This window comes from Excalfactoria chinensis, chromosome 2 (assembly GCF_039878825.1).
Source record: "Excalfactoria chinensis isolate bCotChi1 chromosome 2, bCotChi1.hap2, whole genome shotgun sequence".
NCBI lineage: Eukaryota > Metazoa > Chordata > Aves > Galliformes > Phasianidae > Excalfactoria > Excalfactoria chinensis.
The window spans coordinates 41,167,454-41,193,200 of NC_092826.1; the positions used below are offsets into that span (position 1 = coordinate 41,167,454).

Here is a 25,747-nt window from a genome sequence, read left to right on the forward strand (position 1 = left end):
AGTTGTGTTAAATTTTTCTTTAGTTTTATGTACGTGGTCCTACAAAATAGGTTAATAGGTAGTCAAGCTGCGTAGTTTTTCTTTTTTTAACTTGACCTTTGAGTGAGGATATATGGTGAGTCCTCTTCCAGAGAGCTGTCCTCTGCTCCTTAAAGTCACTGCAAGGGATGCAGAAGCAGTAGAGTACCTGCAATGACAGAATGAAAGGAAAACTGAAGTAATAAATGCCTGAGGTTGCCTGCAGTGGATAAAGCAGATGTGTCCCTTCATTCCTTCATTTTGATGAATTTCTTCAGTTTCAATATTTTTGTTTTTCCTACTGTCCTGTAGTATGTGGCTCTTTTTGTGGTAATTTCTTGCAGTCAAGTCTAGTCTGTCATTTGCAAGAGTGGCAAATGATAATGTATACTAGTTCAGAGTATTGGTTTCTGGTTGTCATAAGTCTGTATTTTTGATTTCAAGACCAAAAATATTTCTTCTAAATTTTACTTTTGACTGTCTTGCTTTTCTAACTGTATATGACTAAAAAATGTGTGACTCAGTTCCATACCAAATCTAGTTGGCACTGGTAAGTCAAAGCTATTTGTATTCTGTAAGCTGTTAAGAGGGCCAGTAAGTAATGTTCCACCATAAATTAGTTTTGTTTTTTCCATGTCAACTGTACCACATTCTGTTGTTTTTTTTTTTTGGTTGGTTGGTTTTTTGACCTTGTTCAGAAGTTGTTTTAGGGAGCATATATTTACTGCTGTAGGCATTACTATGTAAGGGGCCCTAGTCAGTTACTGAAGCTACTTGCTTCAGTTGATGGTGTTGCTATTTTGAGCAAACTAGAAGATACTTGCTTTATCTGCTGTTGATTATAACTTATATCTGTACAATAGGACGGCATCTTGAGGGCTCAATAAACTGCTTCAGTGAATATAGATGAATATCTATCTGAGTGTGCTTTCTTATTTAGTGAACTTCATGTTACCAGCTACTATTTATTGATCATTTTTTTTAATAGACGCTTTTACATTGTTAGTCCTAACTTCTTTTTCCCTTCTGGTAGGATTGCTATGAAGACTGTACTTATACTGTCATTTCAAACAAGAATACTGATCACTTGATATCAGATGGCCTAGATAACGAAATTAAAGGTATTTTTGTAATTTTCTTCCAAACTTTAATATGATAGCTTTTATGGAGTTGCCTTGCATGCAATAGCAATCACTTCTGAGTGGTGGTGAAGTTAGGATGATCACTTAAATGTAGTGCTGCATTACAAGTGTTAAACTTTGAAACTTAGTGAATAATTTTTGAAAGTAAGTTAACATGTTAAGTGTTTCAAGTCTAGAAGCTTAATCAATGTATAGAATAAATGTAATTAGTCTATAAACTGAAATTGAAAAAAAAAAAGTAACTACAAACATTGCTTATTTTATCTTAAGTAATTACACATAGTCATTTTCTAAATGTATAAAGCATAACCTCATATCCACAAAGCTGAACAGTCATTTATCTACTAGATTGTAGTTTATTTCGAGTGGACCTCATGAGATGCTTCATTAAAACGAGATGATACTGGTGTTTTAGGCTTGTCTAGACTTGTATACTGTGATGTCAGTTGAATTTTTTCTTTCTCTAGTTTTCCATGCCTTTCTTTTCCTTTATAAAGTTTTCAATAGGAATACAGAAGTGATTGGTTTCAGTGTATCTACTGTAGTGGTTGCTGCATTTCTGTTTTTGCGTGGATGTTTGACTTTGAATTTAATGCTTTCATTGATTTCCTAACAGAATTTCAAATAGTGAAAGCACTGAATGAAGTTAATAAAAGTGACATTTAAAACCACGAATGAAATATGAATGAAGTAACTTCATATTTACGAGGGTTTTGATGTTGCAATCTTTTCATAGATGGCCTATCAAATAACTTCAAGACTCACCCTCTTCAACTGGATCATCCCAGCAGCGGTTTGGATAGCAGTGATTATGTGAAGGCTACCACATCATTGCAGGAATCAAAGAAATCGAACTCTGGAACACCTCATGGTGCTTGTTTAACACTCACGGATCATGATCGAATTAGGCAGTTCATACAGGAATTCACATTTAGGGGACTTTTGCCCCATATAGAGAAGACAATTCGACAACTTAACGATCAGGTCAGCATTTAGTCTTGTAATCAAAATCAATAGTGGTATAACTCCAGCTATCCAGCAGCCTCTCCTGAAATTATTACTTCCTTGTGCATCTAATGATTCTTAGCAAAAGCTGTAAGAAAATTGAAGAGAAATAGACTCAAGTTTTTGTTTGTTTGGTTTTCTTTAAAGACACACTGCTGAAAACAACACCTGTACCAACAGAACTTAATTGCAAGGCAGCTCATTTTGAAAGCCTGCCTGAGCTGTTGCAGGATTATTTCTTTGTTTCTACTGGACTACCCTAGCATGAGGACCAAAACGTACTTTTTGTTTCAACATTTGAACATGTGTTTCTCCATCAATAATTGTCTCTAGAAAAGCTGCATGCTTTAATTTCCAAGAGAAATTCATGGATCATCTTAAATCGTGCAATTCTGTTCAGATATCAATAGCTGAGAATTAATCTTTCAAACTATGCTTTTTGGAAGTGTGGTACCTAGAAGTCTGTCTTAGGTAAGATACCGTACTTCCAAATATCATGCTTATATTAAGGCAAGGACATGCATTAAAATTATTCTCGTTGCAGTAAGATCCTTTCTTTTGTACGTATTTCACTTCTATTTGGTCTTAAAAGGCTGGAGCAATTGATTGACTTAAATTAGTACAGTCAAATTACTGCATTTAGCAGTTGCCTTGTACCCAAATATCAGCCTGTTAACTGAACTCTCAGTTTTAACTGAATTGTCTGGTTCATCTGTAGTTTTCAGTGTGTGGCTTGTTGATACTACTCAGCTGTCCTGATTAGAGTTCTGGGACTTTGTTTATGCTGGCTGCTATCTTACACTATGGAAGTTTTAGAATGAAATAAAGCCTAGCAAACGGCCTTATGGGTAGGAATATATGACTACATTCCTAATAACTGCAGGAAAAACATGATGCTCGTGTTTCATTTTTTTAAATTACCTTTTTAAGAGATGTAGCTTTATTAGGTAAGGGGAGTGGTAATTTCCTGTTTGCAGTGTGGTGGTAGGTACTTCACATGATAATGGGAAGAATGATCTCTCTTGACATATATTATTTAGTGTAGATTTCAGACTAAACCAATACCAAAAATTGATACTGTTGATGTGTTTGCTAGAATCTACATCTTTGCTTTTTTGCTTGATTGAAATGTTGTAGAGTCAAAAAATGGTTTGGTTTGGAGAGGGCCTTTAAGATCATCTAGATTTGAGATCTTTATGCCTGAAGTTTACAGCAACAATAGTCAGTTTCAGACAGCAGAGGTTCATTACGTATGTGAATTGCAGCTTCAATCTGTGTTGGTGATTCACTCACTCAGTGTAGTGTTTTATTGAATTTTATTTTCTTTTGCTTTTTAAGGAAAAAAAAAACCAACACAATTTGGGAAAACATAATAGGGTTTGGGTTTGTAGTTGGGCTTAACTTTATGTTAGTAATGTTTTGCAGTGTAGTACTTTTAATTTGTTGTCTCTTTGCAGCTAATATCCAGGAAAGGCTTGAGTCGATCATTGTTTTCTGCAACTAAAAAGTGGTTTAGTGGAAGTAAGGTTCCAGAGAAAAGCATAAATGAACTGAAGAATACTTCTGGTTTGCTGTAAGTTGTTTCAGTCATTATTCTTAAATCTAAAATGGAAATGCCACCCTTCCTCGTTAGGGAAAGCCTGTAATAATGGCGTTCTGCAAAGTAAACTGAAGCAGTAATATGTAGAAGGCTTGGGATGGTGGTGAAATCATAAAAAGAGCTAAGCCTATATTTGAATAATGAAGGCATAGCAATAACTTAAAAGGGAAAAGAGAAAATGTTTACTGAGCCGTCTTTCTGCTATATTTACAGTGAGCCTCTCTAAGGTACAAAGTACATATTTTTCAGAGTAATACTAATAAATGGAAGAATGTGGCCTCCCGTAAGAGATTTAAATATCCATGTAATTATTTTCTGTTTAAACCAAACACCATGCAATAGATGTTCTTAGGCTTGTTCACATGGTTATGCAACTTAACCCAGTAGAGTACTGAATCTGTTACTTCTGTAGGTGCATTTTAGTGGTAGATTAAGGGGCATATCACACTTTATACAGCTGTTTTTACTGTAAATACATGTCTTAAATATTACCAGAATACTTGTTCTGTGTGCTTTCTAATATAATTCTCTTTATGAATGACTATTTCTAATCATGGAAAGAACTCTTTTTGCTCTCTGATCTTAACCACCAAAATCTCAATAGCTCTTGGGTGCTACCTAGCCAATTCAGGATTCCTGAAACTTACATACAACTTTAAATTTGTGTGCTTTGTCTTAAAGCTCACAAGCAAATTATTGTTAATTTCAAAGACTGTAAAGTTCTGTTCTTCATTCTTTTACAGATTTCCTTAGCTCTAGCAGCTAATAATACTGAGCAGCTTCAGTGATAACTGAATATTTGTTTTGTCGTTTCATTCAGAGGAATGAATTCTTTAAAAGTTAGTGGGATAGCAAACCTTTTTTCACTGCTTATTTGCTGAACAACCAGGTAACCAGTCAATATGGCAGAAAGGAAGTAGCTTTACTTTTCTTAATATGTTACTTTTGGGTAATGTTGAAGCAATGCTGAACTTATTCCTTTTCTTTGAATAGAAGTCAAGATGAGAATAGAGTGTATCTTGCTCTATTTTTTGCAATTATGACTTCAAATTCAAATATTTGTATTCATAGGTATCCCCCAGAAGCGCCTGAGCTTCAAATCCGGAAAATGGCGGACTTATGCTTTTTGGTGCAACACTATGAACTTGCTTATAGCTGTTACCATACAGCAAAGAAGGACTTCTTAAATGATCAGGCAATGCTTTATGCAGCTGGAGCGCTGGTTGGTATTTCATATAACCTATATGTATTTTCGAAAGTTGCCTATACTACTTGTCTGAAAGTAACAAAGTGCAATCCCTTTTGTCCACCTCCAAATCTGGTTTTACTAAACGTGCTATATCTTCAGCAAGTCCTAAGGTGCTCTCAAAACTGATAGCTGTTATTTTATGATGGGAAAAATTGGAGATTTAATTCTTAAAATGCAAAATATGGAAAGGAGAATATCTGTAATGCAACCTTCAGGAAAAATAGATCTTATTCTCGAGTTATTAGACAAGAGACAAGTTTAAGTGGGAAATAATTTTATAGTGCTGCTTTTAGACTTTGTCAAAACATTGACTTCTTGGCAAGTACATCTCTCACTGTGGTAGTGTACTTTTTTTAATTACTGAATTTTGTTGGATATATTTTGGGTGTATCTTTACATTCTAGCTTATCAGCAGTAACATTCTCATTCATGAATTCTCCTTGTGAGTGGAGGTATGAGACTAGAATAACTTCCTGTATGAAAAGTCAGAACACTAGGGGAAGCAAGAAACTAGCTTTTTAACAGCTTTGAGAAGCTGTTATCTGGAACTTCAGTCTGGTTAACTCAGATTTTACTTTGTAGAACTGTGAAAACATTCTTTTCACAGTCCTATTTTGAATTAAAACAGTTATTTAGATGTGTATCTTTTCAGCACAGAAAGTTGCACTGCATTTTGCTAATCTCAGAGGTTACATTAATTTTTTTAATGAATGGTTGATAGAGCTCTTAATAATTAAATCTTGAAACTTGAAATCTTTAGTTGCTGTAGAAGAACTTTGCTATTATGTCCCCATAAGAAGGAAGCTATTAGAGTATAACAAAACTAAAATTTGCTTGGAAGCAGAAGAATTTAATGCTTTTTAAGGAAGCATTTTAAAACATTTTAAAAGAGATGCAGTGTTATCAGGAAAAATTATTCCTGCAATAAGAAATTGACTCTCGGACTTATAGTGCTTAATCATTGTTTCTTCATACTGTTGTGTGCTATCAGCTGAAAATCTTCTGTAATTGTGCGTAACTTATGCTGCTGTCTGGTTAATTCCAAGCAGAGTCATAAATAGACTGTTGCATTAAACCTTTTATCAGCTATAAAAGTGTACCCTCCACAGTGAATGTCAGCAATTGATTAGATATTTTGAGCTAGTAGCTGTTGAAATGCTTCTCAGCATTTTGATATTTACAATTTGTGTAAAACAACTGCAGTGACTATGCTGACTTGTCTTTGTAGGAAATGGCAGCAGTATCAGCGTTTCTTCAGCCAGGAGCTCCTAGACCTTATCCTGCTCATTATATGGAAACAGCAATTCAGACTTACCGAGATATCTGCAAGTATGTTGTTTATTTTATACCAGCATAACAAAAAATGAAATTCCTCGTGGCTTAGCTTTCTTTCCCTACACAGTGGTAGTGCCAGATAAATTGTATCATAAAATCATAGAATGGCTTGGGTTGGAAGGAAAATCAAGGGTCATCAAGCAGGGCTGCCAACTTCCATATCCTAGTACTAGACCAGGCTGCCCAGGGCCCCATCCAACCTGGCTTTGAACACCTTCAGGGACGAGGCATTCACAGCCTCTCTGGGCAGCCTGTTCCAGCACCTCACCATTCTCATGGTAAAGAAATTCCCCCTGATTTTTGATGTGAATCTTCCCTCCCTCAACTTAAAACCATTTCCCCTTGTCCTGCTACTGTCTACCCTTGAAAAGAGTTGACTCCTTTCCTGTTTATAGACTCCCTTTAGGTAATGAAAGACTGCAATGAGGTCATCCCACAGCCTTCTCCAGGCTGAACAAGCCCAGCTCCCTCAACCTGTCTTCATAGAGGAGGTGCTCCAGCCCTAAAATAAATAAATAATCAGATGTTGATAACCTCTTAGAGTAAGATATGTTAGCTTATCTAGGAAGGAGATGTATGGTGTTCCTAGCAGACTACTTATTAAACTTCTTTCTCATGGTTTGATTTTTTTGTTTGTCAGATTATTTAGTTGGCTGGGTTATTTTTTTGTTCTGTAAACATAAAGCATCCAAAAAACATTTCCTGTCTTTGACATGGAAAAAGAAATAAATGCCCCTTTTATAGTAGGATCATGAACTTTATGGTTCAGGTGTCAATATGTGTTTCACAGGGGTAAAGTTTTTCATAGTTTCTTTTTGAGAAATAGTTATTAACATTATTGATTTCTGCTTCAGGAACATGGTTCTGGCTGAACGCTGTGTACTGCTCAGTGCTGAAATCTTAAAAAGTCAAAGCAAATATTCAGAAGCAGCTGCTCTTCTGATTCGTTTAACCAGTGAGGTAAAACAGTAGCTTATTCTACTTTTTCTTCTACACTCTTGTTTTCCTCCTACCTAAGTGCTTCTTGGTGACATTTTAATTCTTGTTCTAGGATACTTGCTATCTAAGATAGGAAATGATCAGGTATAAAGCTGAAGTGAAGAAAATTACTTACCTTCCTGGTGAAAGAACTAGTACTTAATTTTTTTTTCCTCTCTCACTGTGGTTTACTTGAACTCTTTAAACACCTGCTAAATATGTATTTGACATCTGCTTGTGTTTTGTATGTATTAAGTTTAGAACTTGTCAGTTAAAAATGTTAGTGTGGCTTACTAGACCTTTAGTGAATACGGTTCCATATGTAACCACACGTTCCCAGTAGTTTAAGTAACAAACCTAAAACTGCAGCTTGGTTGCTATGAATCTTTAATTTTACTGTGTAGGTGATAGTTAGCCTGAATAATTCTGTAGTATTAGTTGGTTTAAAGTAAGCATGGAAATAGCTCTGAATTGTCCACAAAGGGTCTTGCTATTACTGGTATTATGTTTGTTTTGCACTTTTTTCAAGCATCTTCTGTGTAGGCTGGAGGGGGGAAGTCTTAACTGGCAGTTAATTCTGACCTTGTAGGCAGCTGCACCAAATGTGGTATTTCTGAGACCTTCTCTGGAATTTATTAAGCTTGTAATAAATTTGCTTAGTTCTGTAAGTCATTCTTTCTAGTCTCCTTGCAGCTGTATTTTGTCACTTCTGACTTAAACTTGGTACCAAAAATTCTATGTAAGCATAGATGTTATTTAAGTAAGGAAAGTAAATACTGCAAGTTGCATGCAGCCATTTTACTACTTTAAATTTTATGTGGTATGCCTGCATTGCTGTTTGGCAGAAACAAGGGAAATTTTTATTGGATACTGTAAAGCTGTCTCCAAGTGTATTTGTAGTCCAGACACGTACTTGGACGTTCTTGTTAACAGTAGTAAAGTTCAGTCACGGTAAGTAGATCCTGATTGGATTGGTTAGAGCAATGTAGCTTTGTCTCAGCATGAGAGGAGAAAGTGGTAATGGTAAGAAGTGTGGTACACTATAAGAAGGAATTCTTGCGCTTGTAATTTAAATTCACTAAGCTACATTTCATCCTGTTTTTCCTCAATCCTATTAAAACTTAGTGTTTGCAGTATCTCTAGAGGGAGGGTAAAAGGTGGAATGCTTCAGATTTGGGTTAGAAACTGAAGAGGAAGAAAGTTTTGTCTTGCCACTCATAAAGAAGCAGGTCGATAAATTCCTTTGGGGAAGAAGTAGAAGCCCATCTAGTTATGACAATGATTATACTTGTAACAAAGGGAAAAATACTTTCAGTCTTAATTTCTTTTATATGCATATATAGTATGTTCAAATATAAAAAGCTTCTCAATTTTTCTTGTTATCTGTAGTTTTGTTCTAATGCTATATTTATGTTTTTATTTGTCTTTGAGGCTAATTCTCCTTTTCTCTTTTAAACAGGATTCAGATCTTCGTAGTGCACTTCTGTTAGAGCAGGCAGCACACTGCTTTATAAACATGAAGAGTCCTATGGTCAGAAAGTTTGCGTTTCATATGATTTTGGCTGGCCATAGGTTTAGTAAAGCAGGACAGGTGAGTATTATCTTTCCAGATGGAAAATATCATTTTTTTTGTACTTCTTCTGAACAGCATGTTATTATAGGAAAAGATGTATGGCTTTTGGTGTTTTTATGTTAGTTAGATGTGTTGAGCTCAGTAATCATGTAAAAATGATGTCTGCATTGTTCTTTTACATCTGTATTTTTGAAGTGATGCTGAGAATCACTGACTTGAAATTTAGTGATGTGTTTTTGATATCTGGGTATCTGGGTTTCAATTTTGTACCCAACTAAGAAAATAACATATTGTACTGTATGAAGTAGCATCTCATGAAACAAATGAATTGTAGAAGTTAGGGTTTTGCTAACAGCTATCAGAATAATAACAAAATTTAGCTTGTTTTCCTGGTGTCTTAGCTATGTGCAGTGGAGAGGTCAATGTGTATGAATAGTTAGTACACAACAAACTGGCCTCTAGTTACAACTGCTTAGACTCAATTAACAATTAAACCAATGCAGATTGTTTCTACTTTCACTCATATGACTGTGTACGCAGCTTAAACTCTGTGATAAACTCAATTTGAACATGTCTTACACTTCATATTTGTCTCAGTTGCATAATAGACTCTACAGACAACTTCTTTGATTTCTACAGAGATGTTTCTAGAGTTCAGTGATGGAACTGTAATCTTGTTTTGTATGTACTGCAGGACTATTGCTTAACTTGCTTTGGATTTTCTTACCTTTTTTTTTTTGAAGAATGGTAGTTGGATGAAAATGGAATTTCAGTTAGCTATATTTAATACATTTCATAACTGTCTTGAAGCTTGGCAATAGAGCTCTGCAACCTCTAGCAGCCTATTCTAAAGCAATACAGAACACTTTTATTAAGTAGTCTTCTATTATTTGTTGTTAACTTATTGCCTGTTATTACTATTTAAAAGCATGAACTTTGTGCAAGGTGGGCTGTAGGTACTGTAGGAACCAACAATACTTCTGTGCTTAAGTTAACATGGACCAGATACTGTGAGGTACAGTTCTTCTGCAAACACTATGCTTAGCATTGTGTGGTTGGTAATACCTGCTGTTTGGACCTCCTGGCACTACAATTACAGTGTTTGGTTAATAATCTTATTTGTTTTGCAGAAAAAACATGCCTTACGTTGCTATTGCCAAGCCATGCAGGTTTATAAAGGAAAAGGCTGGTCTCTTGCAGAAGATCATATTAACTTCACTATTGGTCGTCAGTCATTTACACTTCATCAGCTTGATAATGCTGTGTCTGCCTTCAGGCATATTTTGATCAATGATAGCAAACAACCTCCAGCTCAGCAAGGAGCGTTTTTAAGAGAGTATCTCTATGTTTATAAGGTAAATAACTTTTTTTTTTTCTTAATTCCTAGAGTGGTCAGCAATTCTGTTTACAGCAGTACTATATTGTGTTATTGAATGATTTTCTGTCATACCTGCTTTGTGCAAGGGTCATTTTTTTCCTCCAGTTGATATGTTCTTTTTTTTTTCCTTTAGATTTCAAACAACTTGCTGTATCTGATGTGTGCATCAAGTTAATTTCCATTAGAGTGCTAGTGTGACTCCTCAAATATGTTTTTATTCACTTAACGTTTCATGGCTGAATTGCAACTTGTGACAGATCTCCCTTAGAGGAAAGGGATCTGTTTTGTTTTCATCTCTTTATAAAAGTTTAAGTTTTTTGATAGTATATCTTTGCTGAAGATTAGATAGATGTGTTATGTGCTGATGCCGCTGATAAAATACTTGGTTTTGGTTCCTGATAGATCTTGTGGTGCCTGTTATCCTCTATTCCTCCTGTGTTTAGTGTTAAGTTTCACAGCAGTAGCAGGTTTTTTGAATTATAAACTTTCAGTTGTTTATCACATAGCATAATTCTAATTGCTACTGAAAATTAGGAAAAGTGGATCTTCTTAAAGCTGCTGCATTTTGATTGTTTGCTTAAGGAAAATATTTTCTGATATATTTTCTGAATATATTTTAGAAAAAGCAATTAGATTTTTTTACTGGTAAATATAAATTCTTTTTTTTTTTTTAACACATTCATAGGCAGTAGTCTTGCTTTCTTTTTCCTCTCAAAGAAGTGTAGCCTCAGCAGGAGGGTACCACCCTTTTATTGCATTGGTATGAGCTGGATTTTTTGATACCTTGAATTTTTACCTGACAGGCTATGAAATTGTTGCAACTGCTGGTAATAACAAACACCTACCTCAAGCTCAGGTTTATGTTACAGACACTTATTTGCCTGCAAACATGCTTTTTGGCAGCCCCTTCTCAGTTCAGCAGCAAGAGATTGGAATGAGTATTGCTGTAGAAAACTGAATTGAATCCAGAGAGCCTCCTCTGGTACTACCTCTGGTGCTCCCTGTCCATGTTGTAGTGAAATTAATCTATCTTAAACTGTTAAGTAAATAATAGAATCATAGAATTACTCAGGTTGGAAAAGACCTCAAAGATCAAGTCCAACTGCAGCCTAACCATAGTACCCTAACTCTAACAACCCTCTGCTAAATCGTATCTCTGAGCACCACATCTAAACTGCTCTTAAACGCATCCAGGGACGGTGACTCAACCACTTCCCTGGGGAGCCTGTTCCAGTGCTTAACTACCCTTTCTGTAAAGAAGTATTTCCTAACATCCAACCTAAACTTACCTTGGTGCAACTCGAGGCCATTTCCCTTCATCCTGTCACCAGTGAGAAGAGAAATAATTGAGTTAATATGGAAGTTCATGGATGATTCTGTGTTGCAGCATATACCATATACCTTATAGGATGTTTAGTAGTGGTAACTTAACACAACTTGTAGCGTTGCAGCTACTCTGCCTTTTAAACCTTATAGATAGAATTTGCGTCATGTTTGCTACCCTTTTTGAGGGTACCCTTATTACCCTTTTTGAAGGTACCCTTATTTAAAGCCTGCAAGTCAACTTTGCTCAGAATCTGTGTAATGGTGGTGGTATAGTAACATAGCTTTTCCAGTCTGGTGTTAGTCAAGCTTTGCATCATTAAGCTTGCAAAAGCCATGGACCTGCAACAATGATTTGAGTGCTGGATTCAGATCTTTTTTTTTTTTTTTTTGTAAAGACTTTATGAGCGTTAAGATACTATTGAGAGAAAATATTATTTAAGAGCATCAAGGCAGAATGAACTCTCAAAGCTGTTAATATGAAATGATTCAATTAAAAGTATTACTGCTTTAATATCAACTGCATAAAACTCAGTCTCCTTATCACTCAAACACTGCTAACATGCAACATGTACATCAGGTACATATGTAATGACATGACACTGTTTTCCTCCTTTACTCCAGAATGTAACCCAGCTGTCACCTGATGGTCCCTTACCACAACTTCCTTTGCCATATATTAACAGCTCAGCAACACGTGTTTTCTTTGGGCATGATCGAAGACCAGCAGAAGGTTAGAAAATTTTGTTAACAGCTTTAAATCCCTTATCTATAGAAGTAACACATATGCAAGTTCTTAAAAATATATGTATCTATTGTTATGTTAAAAACAAATGTAGCTTGGTAACTTAAGTAGGATTTCAAAACCAAAAGCTTCAGCTCCGTACTGCTCTGTAACTACTCTCCAAATGTCTTCAGACTTCCTGTATGGATATGAAATCTACATAGGCAAATGTGCTGAATGCCATTATTTTTCTCAGCTTCAGTGCAAGTTTGTGATGAACTTCATGAAAAGGATTTATAGTGTTGAGCAAATGTTAAGTGCTAGTGCTGGTACTAGAAATGAGCTTTCAAGTCTGGTTTGAAGTGTTTGAAATACTATGATTCCTGAATGTAAAATGTCTTGAGTAGGAATTCTTATGTAGACTGTGGGACTGAGTGCTGGCCAAAGTTGAAAATTAATTGTGAGCTGAGTATGCCACATAGCATGCTAAAATCATGGGATGGATGGGAATGAAAATATACTCAAATAATCATCAGTGTTGTCTTTCGTATGTGCATTTCAAAATGTCTGTCAATCCAATGAGTAGCTGAATAATCTGGGACATGATAGTGACTGAGAAAATAATTGTTTTTTAACAACACCTACCAAATTGTTAGTGCAGTCCTTTTTGCAGCTGTTGAATGCCACCACTTGCCTTATTCTTCCTAGGTGAAAAGCAAGCAGCAACTCATGTAAGTCTGGATCAGGAATATGACTCAGAATCATCACAACAGTGGAAGGAACTTGAGGAGCAGGTTGTGTCTGTGACCAACAAAGGAGCAATACCTTCAAACTTTCAACCAACACAGTTTTGTTTAAACCGCTATTCAGATAACTCCAGATTTCCACTTGCTGTTGTAGAAGGTAAAGACGGAATGTATTCGTTTAACTCACTTTATCCCTGGATTATATTTGTACTGTTTCCTATACTGCTGTTGATCGAAAACAAAGTTTTTATGCGGTTGGCCTTTTGAGTTTATTGAACTTTCAGATTGTGATGGGGATAGTTCATTTTCATTATTTTTCTCTCACTCCTTTAATAGAACCTATAACTGTAGAAGTCTCCTTCCGAAACCCACTGAAGGTTCCACTTCTGTTGACTGACCTTTCACTGCTGTGGAAGTTTCAGCCAAGAGACTCAAGTACTAAACATGAGGGAGCAGCAAAAGATCCGGTAAGGGAAAGAATTTTGTCTTTTTCAACCTAAACTTGACAACTACATTTATGGAATGTAAGGTTTCAAATTCTCATAGTGTAAGAACAGCTGACTGCAGTGTAGAATTAAAAGAGGGGGAGGAGGGAAGTTACTACTATGAATCTTCATGAATCGCTTAAGTTCTCCTACATCCACAGGGCACAAAGCATTGTAATGAGTATTGTAAGGCTTAATGCAAAGCAAAATACTTCAGCATCTTGTTCTATGTGTGGCATACTTACTGAGCCAAAATAGGCACCTTGACCACCAGAAATGACTGGCAGAATTAAGAAATGTTTTATCTAATCCTTCTTATGCTCACTGCGGTGTATGTAGCAAAGACTCTGTGTTCTGAGAAATGGTGCTGATGTAACTCAGGAACAGGTAGATACCTCTACTGGAATTTAAAATTAATATTTTTAGTATTTTTGGTGCTTTGCGAATTACTGTTTAATTTGACATTCAAACTAATATTGCTAAAACTTCTCTTTTCAGGACTCTTCTAAATACCATATTTTTATAATTTTAATGCATTCTAATATGGAGTATTACAGTAAAATTGTTAATAATGTAGGTTCTTGAACAATTTTTTTATAATCTAGTGATTGTAGACATGCTGCAGGTTAGACATATAAGGTTTCATATGAATAAGTCTCAATGATTACCATACGTCTGCCCTTCTATCTGGTCTACACTATTACTGTAATGATACAATAAATACTTGTGTATCAGTGAAAATATAAATTTGAACCATTTCTAATCACCAGGAAGTCTTGAATTTCTCTCTTAAGTGTTTGCTGCACTCTCAGTTGCAACATCAATTCAGAAAGCCAGTCTGCTGTCTGAAATAGGCTTTCTTTTTTCTTGAATGTTCTAGGAACACTGCAAGAAATAATATTTAATGGCACTTTTTCTGCTCAGGAGTAATATCTGAAAAGGTTTTTCTTTTCAGGGGATGTGTGATGATGATATGATAGGAACAGAAGCAATAGCAGAATTTCTGATTAATAGTGAGGAGACAAAAATGGTAAGTAGTGTACTTTGTTCACTACTGAAAAGACTGTTCTTAAAACTTTGAAATAGGGTAGAATACAGACTCACAACCTGAGCTTGCAGTAAACTTTAGGAAATGTTACTGATGTGTGAAGAACTGGATCTTTTAAACGTTATCTATGTGCATAAATATCCAAAAGGAAAACATAATAGAATAAGAGGCATTGGGCATGAGCTGAAATGTGGAATTTGTCTGAACATTAGAAAATACCCTTTACTGTGCAGGTGACAGAGCACTGGCATGGGCTACCCAGAGAGATTGTGGAGTCTCCCTCAGAGATGTTCAAAACCTAACTGGGCAAGCAGCTCTAGGAGTCCCTGCTTAAGCAGAGTTGTTGGACAAGGTGACTTCCAGAGGTCCCTTCCAACCAAACCATTTCTGATTTTCTGCCTCTGTTCACTTTCATTTTTGTTACAACTTAAGATTCTTTCCTAATGTAACAGACACTTCCCAATAAATGACTTATTGTCTGTGGTTGCTTCTAATGCAACTATAAGTGATCAAAAGTAGCCATGATTCGCTTAAATAATTGGACGTTTAAATGTAATAATACTTTTTTAGTAGCAACAACAACAAAAATTTAACATATCTCCACAGGCGAGACTAAAGCTCTTTCCCCATCAAACAGGGGAGCTACATATTCTGGGAGTCGTTTATAATCTTGGCACTGTTCAGGGTACTGTGACATTAGATGGGATAGATCCTTCTATTGGATTACAGTCAGGTAAGTACATTGTTCCCTTGAGCGTGTCTCTGGAAAGGGGAGATTGTGGATTCCAAGAAGTAGATCCAAATCCTGTTTAGTGTTTGACTATTATGTTGCAAGGTCTGTCTTCAGATAAAGAAATGGGAAATAACTGGAACAGGAAAGTAATGAGTTGACACCTGTAGGAATCCCAGGAGAAAGGAAATAACTTCTGCCAGATGTGTTCTTGTGCTACTTTTAAATCTGTGGAAATTCTGAAACTTTTAAATCAGAATGCAGATTCTATCTGGCATATCTGTAACAAGTATTGACTCCTTTGTCATTTATTTCCCCCCCCCGCCTGCTTTTTTGACTTCTGTCTCAGTGTTGCACTGAAGTTCTTGGTATAAATAGACACATGTAAATTTAACCGATAGTAGTTCTTCTTGTTTTTATTTCTTTCCTTTATATTAGTGTATAAAGGCTTTAATTGCATGCTGCTTAATCTGCTTTAAGACATTTATCTGACACTTTAGGAAATTTAGTTCTTGGATTAAAAGAGAATTAAACTACATACTTGAAAGTGTCTAAAAGAAATAATAAAGCTTGATCAGCAATCTCTGAAGTGGAAATCTTATGGCTAAATCTCTGGATTAAAATTAATTTGAAGAATGGTGGCCTGTTTTTGAAAGGAAATGGTTGATGCTATTTTTCTTTTAGCTTGGAAATTAGAAAATTAAATTAATTAATCACATTCACTCAGCCATTTTCCCACTCAATCTGGTGTTCCTATTTTGTAAGCTGCCGGGATTGCAAGCAGTTATAGAGGGCAGAGTTAGTTTACAACAATGCGTATTGGGCTCTCTTAACTTGCAATAACAATGTGATCTGTGTCACTGTAGTTCTGTTAGTGATGCTGCTTAGTCAGTCCACAGTGACAAAAAAAAAAAAAAAACTTTTTAGAAAAAGTTACTTGAGGTATTAAAAAAAAAAGGCTTGTAAAAATTCTTTCAGGGAAATTTGTCTCCAATGGGTTATCTGTACGAGGACGACAAGACTTAGAAATCCAAGGGCCTCGACTTAATAACACAAAAGAAGAGAAAACATCTATTAAGTATGGACCTGACCGACGCTTAGATCCCATTATTACAGAAGAAATGCCTTTATTGGAGGTACGCAGTAATTTTTCTATTCATAGGTTTGAACAATTGGCTAAATTTAGAGCTACAGTGTTTCAAACAACAAATTCATAAACCTTGTTAACATTCAAGTTTTTCATGCTAATTTATGACCTGTTAATGCCAAGTCTTTGTTTTGTTTTCCAAGAGAAACTTGAATCCTTCCAATTTATAATGTTCTGAAGTTGTCCCTTTAGAATGTTTAGTTTGTGGCTTTTATAGCCAAATTACTACGGGGTATATGCAAGGGGCAAATATGTTGTTATGTTTGCCATAACTTCAGAATACTTGAAGTCGGTTAATTAAAACTGTGATTTTTCTTCCTGGAGTTATTCAAGTGGTCTAACTGGTTAATGACAGCACTTATAGTTTAAGTGTTTTAGTTGTTTTTTTTTATGCCTGCTTGTAATTTGATTCATTGTTCAGAATCTTTTCCTCCTGTTCTCTCCAATACAGGTGTTCTTTATAAACTTTCCTACAGGACTTCTCTGTGGAGAAATCAGAAAAGCATATGTAGAGTTTGTGAATGTAAGCAAGTGTCCTCTTACAGCGCTGAAAGTTGTGTCCAAGCATCCAGAATTTTTTACTTTTGGTGCAAATACTGCTGTTCTAACGCCACTAAGTCCTTCAGCTTCTGAGAACTGTAGTGCTTACAAGACTGTTGTGACAGATCCTACCTCTGTGCGTACAGCACTACTATCTTCAGCTTCTTCTGTAGACTTTGGGGTTGGCACGGGAGGTCAGCCTGAGGTAATACATGTCCCACTTCCTGATTCGATTCTTCTTCCTGGGGCATCAGTGCAGTTGCCAATGTGGTTACGGGGACCAGATGAAGAAGGAGTTCATGAAATAAACTTTTTATTTTACTATGAAAGTATTAAAAGACACTCAAAGATGTGGTAAGTTATCTACTTTTTTTTTTTTTTCTTGTCCTTCTCATTGAGCTGTTAATAATAAGTACGTAAACATGAGCTTTAAACTTGCTGAGTTGCAGTGAAGATGTTCAAGTGGCTTGTCTGTGATTTAAAAATAATATTTATACAGTGTTATCTGATTTCTATGTGGTGTTATATGTGAAGTTTGATTTACACTCTGTTTTATGGCTCCTTTTTGGAATACTCTTGGGACAATGGGCAGTTGAGTTTGATACCACAAGCTAACAGTATTTTCAATGAATTGAATTTCACTTATTCTCAAGTTCTACCCTTAGTCCCAGGCTATAAAGGCTCAGGAGAACTTTTCTGAGTAATTATTTCTCCAAAGATTCTGGAGTAAATAGTTATTTGGTCTGGAAAGTGAAGACATCAGCATTTAGGAGGCTATAGCATAGTTTTAGCAAACAGATAAGTTAAGAAATGAAGAGTCCCTTCTTAACCCTTCTATACTGCTTTTGCACGACTACCTTGCAGTTGTTACAGTTCAAAGCTAGAGCCAAAGATTAAATTTAAACAGGCTTTAGTTTTCAGCCTTGTACAAAAACTGGTTGCAGACTTAATAAATGTAATTATATAGTTTTCCGGGTGTAATTCTGCTATGGAGATGCGTGTTAGATTTGTTTGTTGGGAGAAATGTTCCTTAGCCTGCGTTAAGTAGCAGCACAGACTAGGAGGAATGCATCTGTAGGTCAGGGTTGGGAATCTGTCTGTCATAGTATACAGTTTCAGGATGATGGTGCCTGAGGTGAGCTGTAGTCCAGAGTACTTAATGTCAGCTTGTGGCTGGAGCTTGTTTTCCTCGTTACTTCTGACAAGGAAGCCAAGCTCATGTTGTGAGACTGTTTTATCATGTAAACCAAAGTAAGCTGAAGATGGTCAGGAGTAGGTCAACGTATTCCTGGAATCAAATTACAAGTTGATCATTCCTTCATCATTCCTTCAGATTTAAAACTGGCATTTCAGAAAGTATAGACAGATTTTTATTTGGCTTTATTCCCTATTCTTAAAGGTTAGCTTATAGATTTTGTTTGTGGGCTTTTTTTTTTTTTCCCAAGACTGGAGCTTATTTCTCCTCTGATTTTGTAGAATTCAGGAAGTGAGGTGTTAGAGAAATGGAATATGGTTAGAGATTGTGTTTATTCCCTGCTGTATTTAAGTTTCCAGGAAAACTTATATGATGTGAAATTGTCTAATAATTGTTATGTAGACTGACCATGATTCTTACATTTCCAGAAGGTGGTTTAATTTGTGCCACTTGTAAGTTATGCTGACACCTGTATATCTCTGAGGATTGTCTGCAAAACTTAAGCTTATTCTATGGATATTGACACCATGTGAAATAAAGTTTAGGAAACCATTGGGTTTTTTTTTTGTTTTGTTGGGTTGTTTTTTTTTGCCCTCTTGAGACAGAATTATTACGCTGACATATTTAGCAGTCAGTCCGCATCAAATATATACACACCTCTATTTCCAAATGAATGTTACTGTAGTGAAAAAGCTTGTGTGTTTTTATGGGGTCCTAGAATAGAAGTTTACTTATCTGTAGTAATACAGGAAGATTACTTTAAGAAGGTCTTGCTGGCTTCAGGGTTGAATGTCTCTGGAAAGAGGCAGAATAATGCTGGTTCTAAAGGTAAACCTTGAAAACCCTTATTTTGTTTGAACGTGCTGAATGCGATAGTATTCTGAGAGCTTTAGTGAATGTTTCTGTAGGAAATATGACTAACTCCTAGCAGGCTTTCTGTGGTTTGTTTGCTGAAGAAACTATATTTTGTGGCAATACTGAATGGCCTAATCACTTCCTTGTGTCTTACCTGAAATATTAACAAGCTGTTTTTTAACATGGTACCATGAAACCACCATTTCTCTAGTAATTTTGAACTGGGTAAGAATCTGTGTATTTGATAAGTGCCTGTGCAATGTTTAGTTTTCTGTCAAAAGTGTGTAATAGAAAAATGTCATCTTGATGACTGAGGAAATAAGTTGTCTAATGATGCTAATATTGATGAGAAACATGAAAGCTGGACTTGACATGCTCTGGACAGCAGTCTTGGTTCTTCAGAATGTCTTTCTCCTCTCTTTCCTGTTTCCTAGTCATAGAGTACTAAGGCACACTGCAGTTATTTGTACTAGCCGGTCTCTGCATATTCGAGCTACTGTCTGCAGAAGTAATGCACTTGAAGATGAAGAAGGCCGAGGGGATAACATGTTGGTGTTTGTGGATGTAGAAAATATCAATACTGTAAGTTCTTATTTTTAATAGTGATGCTGTTCTTAAGTTCAGCATATGTGTAAATGTCTCCAGTGGAACCAATGTTTAAAGCTTTTTATGAACTATTGCTTTGACTGGAAATATTAAGTAAGCCTTTCATACTTAATCGTTCTAGTTAATGTTAGTGTGTTCTTTCCAACAGTAAAGCTGTGTGTCAGAACACTCTGGGAATCTGCTGTATAACTGTCTTTACCCCTAAATGTATGTGATCTCAAGCCTTTTTCTTTCATAGAATCATAGAATTACCCAGGTTGGAAAAGACCTTGAAGACCATCAGGTCCAACCGCAGCCTAACCAGTACCCTAACTCTAAAAACCCTCCACTAAATCATATCCCTGAGTACCACATCCAAACGGCTCTTAAACACATCCAGCGATGGCGATTCAACCACCTCCCTGGGGGTGGTTCAGCACCTTTTGGAAGATTATTCCAAAGTCATGGATGTTTTTGATGTTCATGACTTTGAAAATAGATCTGAATGAGACAATCTGTATTGCTGCCCTGTGTGCCGCACCCTCAGTAGAATTAGTGGACACCTGAAGGAGCATTCTGTGTTTGTATGTACTAGAACTCCTGAACAAATTTTTGCAGGTATAATGGAAGTGCAGACATATCTGTTGTGGTCTGTCTGACTTAGCAGAGCAGATAGCAGCGTTTTAGTTTTTCTCACCATGCTAACACAAAGGTACTCAACTTTTTTTTTGGTTAAAGTCTGTTTCCATTTTTCAACCATAAAGCAAGGTAATCAAATGCGCTGGTTATTAGAATTCCTGGATGTGTAAACAGTGGTAGAATCATGGAGCTGACTTGTCATTTTGCGTAGTGTATGCTCTGTTTTTTCTCCAGCTACTAAGGTGAGGAGGAAGAATGTGCTATAAAGCGTTTGTCAGATTTGCAGTTGGCACTATGTGGAACTTAATTTTCTGCTGTCGACTCCTCCTTTCCATGAAAGAAAACCAACACTGAATGTTGTTTTTCCTCAAATGTGTATATACATAATAAAAATCCTGAATTCCTGGGCTTTAGGATCTTGCAAGGATGCTGAAGTAATCTTAGAAACTAGATGCCCTTGAGGGCTGTGGTCTCTGTTGGAGGCTTTTTATATCTAAAATGCCACCTTGGGGGATTTTTTCTTTGGGATTTTCTTTCTTTGTGTAGTTTTATTCACTAGAATTAAATTTCTTGGATTGTTCCACATCACAGTGGGTCTTTGGTTCCTCCTTATCTCTCCTTTGTATTGTATTGCACATGGTTTGAAATGAGGAGTTAAATGGAGTTTCTAGCCATGCCATTTTGTGACAGGTGCTTACTTTGCAACGAAGAACTTGTCAGATACGAGCAGTCATAGTTGTCATCTTTTTTGTTGTTGTTGTTTCCTTCTTAGAGTGAGACTGGCGTTAAAGAATTTCACGTAGTACAAGTTTCAAGTAATAGTAAGCACTGGAAACTTCAAAAATCTGTTAACATCTCTGAAGACAAAGGTATGTATCCCAATTATCTGAAGGACAGCAAGTCCAGCTTCTGCCTGATGAGGAAACTAGTTTTACAAGGAGTTGAACTTCAAGAATAACTCAGTTGTAAAAGTTGTATGTCCCTTTTGAACGTATTAAAGTGCAAAAGCTAAGCCTTAATTTTAAACAATGAGCTTAATTTACAAGTAAATTATTTAGGTGGTGTAGAGAAGTACATGTCTAGATTGTCTGATAAGCTGCCGCTCAGGAGTAATGTTTCACAGCATTCCTTTCATTTATTTATAATCATCATTGCATTTAACTGATCAGTAGAATATTTGACAAGTGCACTATTCAGTTATTAGAAATACTCCACAATTGCTGGTACTGTGTATCCTGCCTTAGCTAATATAATTGTTTCCTTTTGAAAAGACAAAAGTAGGCAACAAAAGTCAGCTGCTAACTGTATCTAACATGGTATCTTCACGTGTGCTGCTTAAAAATGAATCTGAATCTAGATGTGTTGTCTCTTTGCATTAATAATGAAGGTGTACTAGACATACTTCTTGTCATCTTTCAGTTCTGTTTTTGTCTGTCTCCTTTATATGTTACAGCATGCATTTGCTCTACAAGTACGTGACATAGGTTAGCAGAAGATTATTTGCTTGAGCAGATACACTACTTCAGTGTGATCAGTGTGTGTTTTATCTGTGAAGTTCAAAGGCTGACTTGTTAACAAGTGATTCCATGTGATTATGTTGAGGGGCAAAAAACAAATGTGCTGCTTTTTCTTTCAGACACTAAACTTGCTAGCAGAGAAAAAGCAAAGTTGTGCTTTAAAGCAGTGAGATGCAAAAACTCAGAAGGTAGGTGTTCCTGAACATGATAACATTTATGAAAAAATAGTCAATGTTTTATTGAAATTGAGACTTGTCATGATGCTGAGAGGATGCTTTCTTTTCTTATCCCTTAGAAAATTACACATTTGCAGACATCGTCTTTGGAAATGAACAGGCAAGTGAACTGGTGCAACTACATACTTGTACAACTACCCTAGTGAAAGCCTCTTCTTAGATGTAAAAGCATGAATAGCCAGCTCTACTTTTATGAAGAAGATTATAGGATAATCTGATGTTTTTGGTTGCTGACTCAACAATTGAAGTCTTTTATGAGTGCACTTAGGAGTGCTAGCTTTTTTCCTTCTTTTCCAACTCTTAAGAGCAGTTCTCTAGTTATCTAGTAGAAATCTGAATTTTGTTTTTCTTATCTCTTTACTTAGAAGTTAAAGCTTCAGGTTACTCTTGATACACAGAATGCTTTTCCAAGACTTGAGAAAATAGAACATTGGTATCAGTTCAGAAATCTACACTAAGGCAGTGGATGTGGTTAGGCGGATGTCAGTACTAGATTGTTTGTTTTCTATATATATGTATCTGCCTTTTTGAAAGTCAAAGAAAAACTGCTTACTACAATTTAATTTATAAGCGTACAGATTTTAGAGTTCAGGACTACAGGGACTGGGACCAAAAAAATGTGGTTAAGCTTCTCTAATGGATTTCAACTTTCTTCTAAGAGAAGGTTTTCTCCAGTGGGGAATTGTGAAGGGGTCCCTCCTTTCTAGCAAGTTATGCCAAAAGTAGTTAATTTTCTCATTGAGTGAGAGTATTCTGCTGAAATTAGCATCTTTGCAACAGTATATTCTTGAATGCCTTACACTTTCTAAATGGAGGGTTTATGAACCTAAAGTTTACTTACCATGTTTTGTCCAAGTAACGTTGCTGTTAATCTTAAAACCACCAGCTCCATAGCGAGCTTTTGGTGTTTGGAAATGCTTAGCACAAGTGATGACCTGGTACTTCTTGCTGCTCTCCTTACAATGCGGAATATATTCTTCAGTCTCTCTGGTCTTCGTTAATGTTAGCTAAATGTACATTCCTAACTCTGGTAAATTTATCTAGTTAACTAACCTGAGGAAAGTATTATAGCAATAAGGATTTGCGTGTGAGTTAGCCTAGAAGTGACATGCCAACTCTTTGCCATACTTGATCTTGTAGTGGCACGTCTGGTGGAAATAATTGAAGACCTTACTTTTAAGTTCAGTCCTTGTAGTTTTTGCCTTTAGCTGTCTTCCATTATGTTTCATTGGGGGTGTGTCTATGTAGGAAGAAGGATGGACGTAGTAACCGAAATGTGTTGCATCCTTTATTGGTTTGCAGAGAGCTGCTTGATAATGGAACTGAAATACTGTGATTTCTGTTAAAGAATAAACTTGTGTCAGCTTACATCCCGTTCTGAGACCTTTTTCTTTTTTTCTTGCAGATAATAAGTTCAGCCAGTCCATGTGCAGACTTCTTTTTTCAAAGCTTATCCTCTGAATTGAGAAGAACTCATGTGCAATCTCAAACTCACACATCTCAAAGGGCTGTGAAGCAGTCACTTGATGAGACAGTCAGATTGATACAAAGATGCAGTGAAGTGGACTTAAACATTGTAGTACTATGGAAGGTATGTTGTTTTTTAAGTTTTGCAGAAGTAGGTTATGGAAGTAGGGAGAAAATGATGTAGAAAATAGCATAACACGGCACCCTGAACATTCAAGCATGGTTAGTTATCTGAAGTTTTGTATAAAATCAGACTAATGAACTAAAGCGTTGGTAAGCAGAGGTAGTCTTAATACTTGTTATTTCAGTAACTGTACTTAAGTGATTTTTCCAGTGTCCTAAATGGATCCAATTCTTAAAGTTCTGCTTTTAAAAGTAAAATCTTGAAAACTGAATTGTTAAGCTTGCTTCTATCAAAGGATTGTAAGAATGTGACACAGTTTGCTTAAAAGAGGAGGACACATTACTGAGAATGTGAATAATATGTATGGCAGTTAGTAATCTGAACCTGAGTCTTTGTGTATGCTTACAAAGTTAAAAGTGTAAACATAAATATTTAAGTCATGCTTGCATTTGAACAACTCATATTCCACTTCTGGTGAAAGTCAGTAATTCTGTATTAAGAAGCTTATCATTTTTAAAAGTTAGTTTTTTTTTTTTGTCTTTTGTATTTTGTAGGCATATGTTGTAGAAGATAACAAGCAGCTTATCTTGGAAGGCCAACATCATATTGCCCTTAACACAGTTGGGAAGGAGGCGTTTTCATTTCCCCAGAAGCAGGTAATCTATTTTTTTCTTAGAGTGCTTTTTTCATCCCAAGTGGGCTTGATGTGCTTTCTTGTAAATGGAAATAAGTGGAACCACTTCTTGTAAAATATAACATAAGGCTTGAGTAAGTTGCAACTATTCAGTTGCTATGTTAATTGTTCTCTGTTATTTCAGGCTAGATCTAAAAAGTTATTAATGGTATTATGTCCAGTTAATAAGGAAATGAAGGAATTATTTTAAGAGTTACAAAATTAAAATTATTCTACACAACTTCTGATTGAAGATCTTTGTTGTAGTACCTTAAACAGAAGAGCAGAAACACTGGGGCAAGTAGCAAGGCATTTTTGCATTAAGATGACTAATATGCAGAAGAAAATGTCTAGTGTTCTGCTAACCAGTTTAATGTTGCGTTTTCTTGCTTTGGTGCCAGTTTCCTTATGTCTTTACCAGCATTGCAAGATTTTCCTTTTGGTCCTTTTGTACTATGGAATAGATGGGATGGGACATGTTTGAGCTCAACTTTCTATTGAGGATAAAAGGAAAATCAAGGTGGAATTTATGAGGAGGATTTTTTTTCTCTTGAGAAAGGAACAGCAAAAACCTTTGCATGTGTGAACTCAAGCTATGCTGAACATTATTTTACTGTACTAGTCTAATTACATCTGCTCTTTCTGGTGTGTTCTTTCCTCTCTTAAGATGTACATAGAACAAACAATAGCATTAAGTATCTAAAGTTAGGAAACAGAATGCTGTGAACTTCATCTCCTGATCTCACTGGGGTCTGATTCTAGCAAGTGATTAGGGAGAGAAGCAATAGGAATGAATTGCACTTGCATCCTAAAACAAACATGGCACTGAACATTAGGCATGCTAGGGATAGGGATTTGCTTTTTTGTTGTTGTCACTGACTGTATTTAAATACTAGATGTCTTAATTGAATTCAGTTGCTTCAGAGTAAGTGAAATGAATCCTGCCACCAGCAACAAAAACGGCTGGGATGTATCCACAGCTCATTTTGAGGGTTGAATGCTACTGTTTTACAGATTGTGGAGACCAGACAACATTCTTGTTACAACTACAAATAGAAGCTGCATTGATTAATGTATTTGCTTTAAGTATAAGGAACCAATTTTCAGAACTTATGTGGAATCTCTCTGTGCCTTGGAAGCAGAAATCTTTCTACACTGTCATGCAGTTGAAATCTAGTTTTTAAAAGAGGAAAGTGTTTTGTTTTTAGCAAATGCTTAATTGCTACATCCTCATGGAAACTAAAGCTGGGTCTGAACTTGGATTTCAGTAACCTGTCAGTCCTCAGCAGTCCTGAGATTACAAGTCTTATATACTCACTTAGTTTACATTGGCATTTTATGTCACAGGAGAAGAAACAAACTTCACTGAGATGAAAAACAAGGTAGAACCTTACAATCATCTAGGTTGAAAAAGATTTTCAGGATTACCAGCTCA

General features: G+C 36.0%; 1 protein-coding gene across 4 annotated transcripts in view; it reads left to right on the forward strand.

The window, feature by feature from the left end:
- Positions 1-25,747, forward strand: part of TRAPPC8 (trafficking protein particle complex subunit 8) — a 49,553-nt gene that overhangs the window by 15,112 nt on the left and 8,694 nt on the right. For all 4 annotated transcript variants that reach the window (XM_072329741.1, XM_072329742.1, XM_072329743.1 and 1 more), the window contains 21 exons: positions 1,052-1,139; positions 1,897-2,144; positions 3,623-3,738; positions 4,837-4,987; positions 6,243-6,343; positions 7,204-7,309; positions 8,787-8,918; positions 10,031-10,255; positions 12,226-12,334; positions 13,034-13,228; positions 13,408-13,538; positions 14,512-14,586; positions 15,211-15,337; positions 16,313-16,470; positions 16,933-17,375; positions 19,506-19,653; positions 21,068-21,164; positions 21,932-22,000; positions 22,108-22,148; positions 23,454-23,639; positions 24,194-24,295. In XM_072329741.1, coding sequence (XP_072185842.1) covers positions 1,052-1,139; positions 1,897-2,144; positions 3,623-3,738; positions 4,837-4,987; positions 6,243-6,343; positions 7,204-7,309; positions 8,787-8,918; positions 10,031-10,255; positions 12,226-12,334; positions 13,034-13,228; positions 13,408-13,538; positions 14,512-14,586; positions 15,211-15,337; positions 16,313-16,470; positions 16,933-17,375; positions 19,506-19,653; positions 21,068-21,164; positions 21,932-22,000; positions 22,108-22,148; positions 23,454-23,639; positions 24,194-24,295 — 3,048 coding nt within the window. The remainder of the gene's footprint in view (positions 1-1,051; positions 1,140-1,896; positions 2,145-3,622; positions 3,739-4,836; positions 4,988-6,242; positions 6,344-7,203; positions 7,310-8,786; positions 8,919-10,030; positions 10,256-12,225; positions 12,335-13,033; positions 13,229-13,407; positions 13,539-14,511; positions 14,587-15,210; positions 15,338-16,312; positions 16,471-16,932; positions 17,376-19,505; positions 19,654-21,067; positions 21,165-21,931; positions 22,001-22,107; positions 22,149-23,453; positions 23,640-24,193; positions 24,296-25,747) is intronic.